Raw genomic sequence first — 10924 nt, 5'->3', positions numbered from 1 at the left:
CAGCCTCGGGGCCCGCAGGGGCGCCCGGGCCTGGGTCGCCGGCGGGGGGCGGGCTGCAGTGACCGTCCCTGCAGCCGCCGCAGGTCCTGCGCTCCCCTGAGCCAGGCTCGCGCTCCGCCTTGACGTGCGCGTGCAGGGCGCGGTGGATCACGTTGTGCAGCCGGGCCCGGTGGCCCACGGTCAGGTCGATGACGCCGTCCTGCGGGCCCTGCAGCACGCCGGGGAAGCCGAGTGGGCCGCCCGCGCCCGGGGGGCTGCCGGCGCGCCGCGTCAGGTCCACCACCTCGCTCCTGCCGTGCTCTGTGGGCGCGGGCGCCAGGCTCAGGGTTTGGCCCGAGCAGCCGGGCGACGAGTCCGCGGACTTGGATGAGCCCTGCTTGGAGTCCCGGGGGGACAGGGAGTGTCCGCCCGGCTTCCCTCCTGAGGCTGAGGAGTCGCCAGGGGCGCTGGGAATGAAGTTCTCTCCGTTGCTGGAGAATCCGTTGGGGGGCTTGGAATCATTGACGTGGGGGATGGGAATCGGGATGGGGATAGGCACGGGCAGGGGCACAATTACGGGGTATGGCACGAGCAGGGTGGGAGGCGGCACCAGCGGGGCGAGCGACGGCAGCCCGAAATTCATCATCTGGGGCACGGGCATCGGGCCATTTGGCATCATGCTCACCGGAGGGAAGGGAAGACTCGGCAAGGGGGCGCCCGGGGGCGGCGGGGGCAGCAGGCCCGGGGGGTTCCCGGGCATGGTGGGCGTGCTTGGGGGGTGGATGTGGGGCGACAGCATGGGCCGGTGCATGGGGCTGGAAGTGGGGCCCATATTCCTGGGGCCGCCGGGCGGGGGCCCGATGCCAGGGAGCATGGGGTTGGACAGGGGGCTGTTGGGGTTGGAGGCGTGATGCGGCGGTCCGCGGATGAAAGGCGGGCGGATCTGCTGCATGATCTGCTGCTCCATGAAGATGGGCAGCGGCACTGGGCCGCGGTTGGTCATCACCATGGGAGGGCTACGAGGCGGGACGCCGAGGGGAGGCCCGATGCTAGCAGGTGGCGGCACGGAGACAGGAGGGATGTTTGGAGTCTCGCTGATGGGGATGGACTTGGGCACTGGCGTGGGGATTTTAGTGACAGAGCAGTTGGCAGTGTCAGATGGAGAGACGGTGGTGGACGCTGACGGGCCAGGGCCCTGGCTTTGGCCAGCTGCAGCCACCGGGGAGGGGGCCTTCCTCCGAGCATCTGTTAGCGGGATATTCCAAGAGTCTGGAGTGAGCAGCTGCACCCCGGTGCCTTCTGCTTTATTTTCCATTGGAGGATGTAATGTGCTGCACAGCCCAGCTGGAAGATTGGCCTGGGTCTCTTTGTAGAAAATGTCCATTTTGTACTGATTGAGACATTTTGCACTGCAGAACTGAAGCCTTCTTTCCCCGTCCCCAAAATCCAGGTATTCTTTTGTGTGTCTTATGTGCTTACACCAGTCACATACCTACAACACAGTAATGAAAAAAACCACAACAGGTAAGATAAGCAATATCCTTGGGTAAATGGTATTTCATGTTTCACATAAAGGTTCTTTCAAACTTATCACCATGCTTCCAACATACTGAACTGTTTCCTTCTAAAAGGTAAAAATTTACCTTCTAAAAGGTAAAATTCCAAAATGATGATAAAATGGTGGTTTGCTTTATAAATATTAACTCTTCAGGATAGCAATTATCACAATTTCCTTTTTGTTTTTTTAAAAAAGAAATTGTGTTGTCTCTTTTAACGATGACCTAAAAGGTGGATCTGACAAAAAATAAAAAATAAAAGGATACATATACTTGCCTACCCATTTCTACCCATTTTCATTTGCCAGAGAGGCTCATTGTAAATGCAAATCTAAATAGCTTTGGAGGGAAAGGATTCTCCAGAAAGTTCAATGGGCTCGAACCATAGCCCCTTAAAATTCTCCTCATTCGAGCCACTTTACACTATTGACTGTGTTCAATAATGCAGTTGGAAACGATGTGCTGTGTTAACCAATAACACAAAGTGCTGAACATCATTATCTCTGGCTTCCAAGGAGAAACTTGGAATTAGTCATGAAGTCTGTGTGAGGTTTAGCTATTCCCAACCTGTGATGTTGCAGCAAGCTAGAATTATTTTTTGAGCTGTTTGCCCACTCTCTTTCAGTAGTCAGAATTTTTGGTGACATTTCTTGGCAGGCAGTCTTATTTAACAACTTTTCAAACACCAGAGAACGTTTTCCAAAAGTTGTTATGGCTTTTTTCCCCCTTCAGATCTGCTCCTGGCAAAAGAAAGACATCACCAAATTTATGTTAAAGTTGGGCTGCAGAACTAATTAAAGACTGAGAGCTTTTCCCAACTGGAAATCACTAGACATCAAAGTTCAAAAAATAGTCATCCTAGGCTTCAGAACCCATTACTTGGGAGAAATTATTGTGATTTCATTAACACATTAATTTTGCAACACCATCAGCTCTCACAGATGGTGACGACATGATCTACAATTCAAATATGACTCTTGTTTGCACAAATGTCTTTCCTTCATATGGCATTTTAAACAAGAATTAATATGAGTCATCTTGCCATAGCTATAAACAGATAAACAGATGTCAAAATTTTCAATAGTTCTCTCAGTGCCTTACTTTTTTGACAGAATTTTACACACACAATCTTTTTTTCTTTTTCTTCTTATTCTTTTTTTGGTCATTTCCTCAGCACTCAAGCCATACAGCAAGAGCAAAGGAAGAATTCGGAAACACAGTAAGTACAATGGTAAGCTTACTGAATTTGAATGTCTCCCCAGTAAAGCACCGAGTCCCATATTGTTCTAAATGAAATCCTGCTTTTGTTGAAGATAGTGTCTGTTAGTGCGTGTTTTTTTTAAAAATGATTGTAAACTGATAGCATTAAAAGATGATAAATCTTAATAATGATTGGTCACATAAACAATGCAAAAACAACATATGCTGGGCATTTGATTACTCATCTCATTTAACTCTCAGCTTTCCTCGATTGTAAACAGTGGTGGCATGCTAGTATGTGATTGTGGGCACACACATACACGTGGCCGATGGGGGTCTGTATCTATAAATCCCCTCTTTTCCTTCTCACTTTTTTTTCATTGATAGATACAGGTAATACACTTGATGGGGTGAGACTGAATGATACTTACGGGCACACACTAGTTTTTTGTTTGTTCTCGTACCAAATTATCCCTTCAAAATACTTCTTGCAAAAATTTGAGGGGAGCAAGAAAACTGCTGGGTGACCTTTGATGATTAGAAAGGCATTTTCTCAGTTTAGTCATTAAAACTGTTGTAGCTATTAAAATAATAAAAAAATAATTTCAATGCTAATATACACCTATGTTTCGCTACATTGTTTCAGGTTCCACCAGAATTAAGGGATGTTTTTATCGTAGTCGAGACACTCAGTTTGCAAGTTAGTACAGAATCGCCTCTGATGAGACGAGACACACAGAATCCATCAGATCCTGAACATTCTCATCTAGATAAATAAACTAGTAGTGAAAATATGATGCACGTAAGTTGTTTAAAAACCTGATCATTTTTGTGTGAAGTTAATTCATATATAATGATGTGGCATTTAAGTTCCATTAAAAAATAAAACCACATGCTTCGGTTTCAGTATTAGGCATCTACAGGAAGCCTAAAATATAAATTTATAAGCTTGAAGTGAGAGATCAAATATAGCTTCTCTAATCATGAACTAAAGAACATTATCAATGAATTAAACTAATTAAAAGAATATACCAACTCTTCTAGTCTATTTCTTTTGGATCTTATTTTTTTAACCATAAGGGGGAAGAGTTTTCTGAAATCCTTAATTGGTTTTTAATTTGTCAGATTGAATTATCTGCCTCCAGAGGATTCCTTTGTATCCTCAACTAAATAAATATTTCTCAAGTGGCGTAAAAAAAAAAAATCTAAATATAACTTAAATGTTCTCCCATCATTACCTTCACTTTCAATAATTCATTGATGAATAAGGAATGCTACTAGATCTATCTCAATTATCAAATGGAACTCTTCACCATATTTATCTATTTCTACATGAAAAGAATTAAAGACATCAAAGTTAGAAGCAAAATTCTATTTCAGCAAACTTTCCAGTTAGAGCCTAAGCCTAATGGTTAGCTAATTGATTTTCTGCAACATTCCAAAGTGCTTAGGTAGTAATGTGACAGTTATGATAATTTTGTTTTGGGTGCTTTGAGTGTGTGTGTGTCTCTTTGCCTTATTATATTTCAATTCAGAACACTAATCTAAAAATACAGGAAAGCAATCTTTCTGGTGAAGCAAAAAGTTATTAGAGAGAAAAACTGTCACTTAGGAAATAATGAATCAAGTCTGTCTTACAAGGCACATTATTTAAGATGAGGTCAATTAATTTATGACACAAATGGCCATATCATGTGAGGCAATAAAACCCAGTACCATCATTCATTCTACAGCTAACTAATGACACACCTGTAGTAATTAAAGATTTCATCTAAAGAGCCTGAGCTGATTACTTGAGATGTTAATAGGTGGAAATATATACTGTATATCTCTCAATTTAATATAACATTTGCATACCCATGGAATACATAACACGTGTCTCAAACTGGTTTTCTGAATTGTGGTGTTGTGGGGGTATTCGTCCCTTCTTTTTTCACAGACCATTTTAAAGATACATACATATATATCATTTTTTTTTTTTTAGTTTTCAAGGCATTATTTTTCCCCATTATGCCAAAACCAAACCGAACAAAAAAACCTGTTGCCGTCGAGTCGATTCCGACTCATAGTGACCCTATAGGGCGTAGTAGAACTGCCCCACAGGGTTTCCAAGGAGCGGCTGGTGGATTCAAACTGTTGACCTTTTGGTAAGCAGCAGAGCTCTTAACCACTGCACCACCAGAGCCTCATTAGGCCAAGAAGTACCAAAATTCTTTCAGATATATTAACAGATAAAGATTAACAAGTGCAGAGCTCAACTCACTGGGCTCTGGAATGATTTTCCCCTAATTCCACCCCAGCTTTGTTTCTGTTGGAATCTAGCCTCTTTGGTTCCACTTTCCTCCCTAAAAGGTCCCAGATTGGAGAGAGAGCTGAGGCTGAAGCTATTTAACGATGGCAATCAGAGGACGGAACAATCGGCTAATGCAATGCCAGTGAACAAACGAGACAGCTGAAATGCTTTGTATCACAAATACATAATGTATCACCAGAAAGACAAAAAGATCACAAAGGAGATAAACAAACGCGTATTCCATTCAACCCTACAACAGCAGTCCTCAAAAAGATTAAATTTACCTTCCTGGGATGTGTCCAGTTCTAAACAACAAAATGAACATTTCCTTTAGTCCATTTAGAGTATTTATATTTTGGTGGCTGACTGCCAGGGCAGTACTTATAAACTCAGTAGCCTGATGGATTCACTCCTTTCCTGTGAAATGTGCAATCTATACAGCTAAACTGCTCAAAAGACACTGCCTCAGCAGAAATATCACTTGCTCTTGATATAAGAAAACCAAAAGGCAGGACTTCTGGTTCCTATAATTCTTTTCATCTTGTATTTCCCCTGGAAAGAAAGAAAGCTATTCATGTTGGCAACTGAGCCTTTATTTTTATATAAACGTCCAAAGTCAAAGCCAAAGTATGCCATGAGGTTACCCACATGGGCACAATATATACATTCTGCTGGGCTTAAAAGAAGATTCGGGTAACTGGGGGAGGGGGACAGGGCTCCTAATTAGCACATTAATTAGCTGTCAACTGTGGGAGTGAAGTTCATCCTTTAATGGAACTCACTGCTGCCTTCTGAGTGGTAATCTGGCATCAGGCAATATTTAATTAAGAACCCTTGTGCTGAAATCTTTCTCATCTGGGCAAAGACATTTGCAGCAATGGAACCATAATAAGATATCAGCAACCACTTGAATGCCATTAACAATTTGAAAAACAAAACAAAATCTTCACATGTTCCTGATTTTCCATGAATATACCAGACCAGTTGCAGTCAAGTTGATTCCACTCATGGTGATCCCACGTGTGTCAGAGTAGAACTGTGCTCCATAAGGTTTTCAGTGGCTGATTTTTTAGAAGTAGATCACCAGGACTTTCTTCCATGATGCCTGTGGGCAGACTCAAACCTCCAACCTTTTGTTCATCAGTTGAGTGCCTTAACAATTGGCACCTACCACCCAGGGACTCCTCCATGAATACAGCACCCAGATAACAGCTCAGAAGTTGTAACTTGCAAAATTGTAGCGTACCATAAGAGACTGGTTCTCTAGGCTTGGGCATGTTCCGTGCTCATTGATCTTCTAGTCCAGGCCAGCTCAAGAAAATCATGAGCTTACCCAAAAGTGAAGCAAAGGAAGATGGAGAGACACAGGCAGGGGTGCTCCATGTTTTGACGGGTTCAGGGTCTGCCCTATCTGTAGACAGTCACCTCACAGCATGACTTGAGAGATTCAGAATAACTCCCCCATTTGAACACTTGCTCCGAGCCCCACCCTGGAGAGCCAGGGTCCCAGCAGTAGCTGGTCCTTCAAGTTTAGATACTGCCTCCAGCAGGACCCTAGTTCAGTGTACAAGAAAGACAAAGGATGCTATGGAGCTCACGTGGGATTTGGAATCTAAAGATGTGAGTTTGACTCTGGATTCCATTACTTACTAGCAGTGCAATCTTATGAAAATCTCGGCCTCAGTTTCTTCACCTGTAAAACAGAGCTAATAGTAACAAGTAATGTGTGCCAGGAAGATCATTAAGCTTGTTACATACATCTTTTCAAATCCCAGTACACCCTCATGGTCACTGATGTCCCAGGCACATTCCATATGTTTATTCATTTGTGGGGGGAGGATGCTTCTATGGCAGAGTGAGGAAGGAAAGAGAGATTTTCATCCACAGCCTCCCTATGAGCCTGTGCATCTTTGAGACAGAATGGGATGTGGTTTACTCTGGGCAAATGCATGCTGCTCCTTACAGACACAATCCCCATCCTACTTCCTAGGAGACTCTGTCCCCAGGGTAGCAGAGGAGCTGTGTGCAGAGACAAGGAACCAAGCCACATTCTCTGCTCACCCCAGCTGCCCACCATCCTGATAAGCCTCTATTCAACTCCTGCTGAGCCCTCTTCTTTTTCCAAGGCCCACCGTCCTCTAATTCAGGCAAAAGCTTGACAAGGCAGCACGGCTGCTGGGAAATGAGTGTTAGAACCATTTAAATGAATAATTCCTCCTAAACTCAACTGCTGTCTGAATAGTAGAAGTCATAAACTGTGCTATTCATGTTTTATTAAAAAACGGAGCTGATGAATGGTCTGTTTGACTCATTAGATGGCAGAATGATCTTCCAAAGGAAGGACTAGAAGCCACAGTATCAGAAGCCTTTAAGACAGGATGACCCAACCGCTGTCCTGGCAGAACGTGTGCTTGAGAGATGAGCTCCCATGGAGGTGGGGAGGGGCCACACCAAAACCTGGGAGGTGGGGGAGGACCAAGCTCGCCATCCTAATTTTCCTTACAAAGTTGGATCAAGGAATGAAGGAAGGAAAAAGATGACGTAGCCATAGACAAGCAAAGCCACACAGAAATCAGGAGAGGGATTTAGAACCAGCAAGAGCTCTTATTTGTTTATTTTCAAAAAAAGCAAATTCATGGAGAAATTCATTTTCAAAATTAGAACCTTTCTGCAGGTTTAGATTTCAACATGATGATGTTTGCTACATGGTTGTTTTTATTTAAGCATCTTTTTTATTTTATTTTATTTTTTGCTTTGTGGTATGGGGTCTCTCTCTCTTAAACAGGATTTGGAACTCAAGAAAGGGTAAAGAGCATCTTCTTTAGAATTGAAAATCTAACCAGAAAACTGCCCTGTAAGAACTTTATATCATGACTTGAGTTCTGCTTATCTTACAAGTTTTAAGCTGGATTCCAGAAATCTTGGCCCAGGTCACCAGGGCAGATCCTTCTCTGTCACAAGTATCATGAGCTCTGGAAGGCAGAGCAGAGATGGGCTTGGTTTTCAGGATCTCAACGAGCTTTGACAAACCACTCGTTACTGGCCTGGGTCTCTGTTTCTACAGCCAAAGCAAGAGATGGAATCCTGGCCTATTTCCAGTGATTGCTGGTCCCTCTCACAGCTAAACACATGATTCAGAAGGAGGTGATTTTTCCCTTTGTTCTGATGCTTAGGTTGCCTAAGAGAGTTCCCATATCATTAGAAAACTCTCTGCTTCATTTAAGCTGGATAAACGCAACTTACATCTTCACAACACAAGTCATCCAGATGGAAACTGAAAAATTCAGTCAAACATCTGAAAACCTGGTCTACCCAGTGCCAAAGGTCTGACTCTTTGTTTCCCGTTTATTTGGTCCTGAGAGAACACAAACAGCCTAAGAGATTTCAGGTTAACGAAATATAGCACTAAAGGGAACCTCCGAGATAATCTGGGCCACTCCTCCAGCCTCCACTCCTGGTGGGGCCCCCACATTTCATTACCTGAGCCTTAGGTGCTCAGCTGTAAAATAACATCATCAATAGTGGCAGCGCTACCTGTGAACGTGAGGAAGAAAGGAAATGGCAAGTGATTACAGACATGGAAAATGTACCACAGAAAAGCAGAGAGCTATGTCCTACCTGTCTCCTGCGGTCATGCTGAATATGCCCTGTGACTCCATTTTCTCTCCTTCTTATCAACTCCAGATATTCTAACGACTACCTGCCCTGAAAAATTTGCTACCACATAATCCATTCATTGTATTATACATGACCATTCACGAGGCTCCAGCATGTCAAGGCACCCTGCTAGGATTAGGGATGTGAGTTAAGACGCAGCCCTGCCCCCAGACAGCTTAGAGTCTACTGCAGCAAACAGGAGGCCCCCAAGGTTTTGTTATGTTTTTATTTAATCATCTTTCCTTCAGTCTGAAGCTTTAAGAGAGAACGAAGCTTCTATTTATAATGTTTTTGTTTATTCAAAAGTAAGTATTTAGCCCTACTTAATACTGTGCTCAAGAAGGCAATGGGCTGTGGAAAGTGCAGGAAAGAGACTCAGTACCTGCCTTCAAGAAGTTCACAATCTGGTTATTAACTAATGGGAGAAACTAGCAAGTACCCCCAACCCTGTCTCATACTCCCCGGCACCTAGTCCCATGATGTGCCCCCCATCAACAGATTTATTCTAAAGGTTAAAACTCAACTAGAAGTTTTTAATAACAAATATCTTTCATATTTTACTGTCTCAATACCAAACTCCTCTTTGTTCTGCTAACCTAATAGTGTGACTCCCCTTCTTCTCAAATATATATCTGAATCTGTTTTGGATGTGTATTTACCTTTACTGTAACTCTCCTTGTTTTCAAATATATATTTGAATCCTTTTTTTCAAATGTATCTTTGATCTAATGTATTGTTACTCTTCCTGCTTTTGAAATGTATACTTGAATATTTGAAGTTTGATTACTTATGACTGTAAGAGCCCCCTCCCCTGTCTGGAAAAGGTGTGGGGAGGACAGGCCCTGGGTTGTGCTTGTGTGTAAAGGTAGACCCATCACACTGATGTGTGACACAGTGAGGGGTAAGAGTTGTCCAGCTCCTATCTTTTCCAGTCACTTGCCTCATTTCTTCTTCCATGCAGACATTTTAGAAAATGGCATAAACCATACTTCAAAATATATGGTTTTAGTTCCACAATACAGCTAAATTAAAAATCAATCGTAAGACTTTGTCATGGATTGAATTGTGTCCCCCTAAAATGTATGTCAACTTGGCTAGGCCATGATTTCCAGTATTGTGTGGTTGTCCTCCATTTTGTGATTTGATGTAATCTTCCTATGTGTTGTAAATCCTAATCTCTGCCTGTGGTTAATAAAGCAAGATTAGGTTATGTTAAAGAGGATTAGGGTGGGATGCAACACCCTTACTCAGGTCACAGCCCTGATCCGATATAAAGGGGTCTTTCCCTGGGGTGTGGACTGCATCACCTTTTATCTTACAAGAGATAAAAGGAGAAAGAATTGAGCAGAGAGATGGGGACCTCACACAACCAAGAAAAAAGAATCAGGAGAGGAGCATGTCCTTTGAACCTGGGGTCCCTACACGGAGAAGGTCCTAGACCAGGGAAAGATTGATGGCAAGGACCTTCCCCCAGAGCCAAAAGAGAGAGGAAGCCTTCCCCTGAAGCCGGTGCCCTGAATTTGGACTTCTAGCCTCCTAAACTGTGAGAGAATACACTTTTGTTTGTTAAAGCTATCCACTTGTTGTATTTCTGTTATAGCAGTACTAGATAACTAAGGCAGACTTCTTCGAAGGATTACTGTTATTATCTGTAGTTTGAAGCAGTCTTTTTTCTAGCAATTTTATTTGAATCTGCCTCTCACACTCCTCACTCACCTGTGCTGTGTCGGTATCTGCTACGGGCAGCACCACTGAAATGCTGTAGGACCAAGGCTGCATGTGTGCAGGCAGCCCAGACCAAGAGCACTCCTGGGCAGAATTAATGACCCCTCCACCAATCCTGCATTGTGTCTGGCTAACTCAGCCCACTCTCTGGCTGCTTCTTAGACTCTCTCAGCTGCTCCTGGTGATCTCTCATTCATTTGACAACTATATACTGGAATGTGCCAGACACCTTTGCTTGCATTTTCTCGTTTGCTCCTGGGCCACAGACTGAACCAGCTCCTACCTGTGGATGCTCAGGACTGCCCCACCTCCGCTCCTGGTGTCCATCTCTGCCCAGTCCTCAATCTCTCCAGGACACCCAGCTGAAAGTCACAGTTTTTATTATAGTGTCTACCGCACTATATAATACTTGCTACTACAAGCCCCAGTTTGATGTAATAACAAGAAATTATACTAGTAATAACAGCTAGCATTGTTTCAGCACTTACTCATTTAGTTACTACGCTAAGCATGC

The 10924-nt window shown here is 43.5% G+C and overlaps 1 protein-coding gene across 1 annotated transcript in view; it reads right to left on the bottom strand.

The window, feature by feature from the left end:
- SOBP (sine oculis binding protein homolog) overlaps positions 1 to 10924 on the bottom strand; it is a 165024-nt gene that overhangs the window by 447 nt on the left and 153653 nt on the right. Inside the window, 2 exon segments of the mRNA XM_023727620.1 lie at position 1; positions 3 to 1471. The exon segment at position 1 is cut by the window's left edge and continues 447 nt beyond it. Coding sequence (XP_023583388.1) covers position 1; positions 3 to 1471 — 1470 coding nt within the window.

The sequence above is a fragment of the Trichechus manatus genome, unplaced genomic scaffold, assembly GCF_000243295.1.
Source record: "Trichechus manatus latirostris isolate Lorelei unplaced genomic scaffold, TriManLat1.0 scaffold00017, whole genome shotgun sequence".
Taxonomy (NCBI): Eukaryota; Metazoa; Chordata; class Mammalia; order Sirenia; family Trichechidae; genus Trichechus; species Trichechus manatus.
The sequence above is the reverse complement of the archived record's forward strand: the minus strand, read 5'-3'. Positions and strand labels throughout refer to the sequence as shown.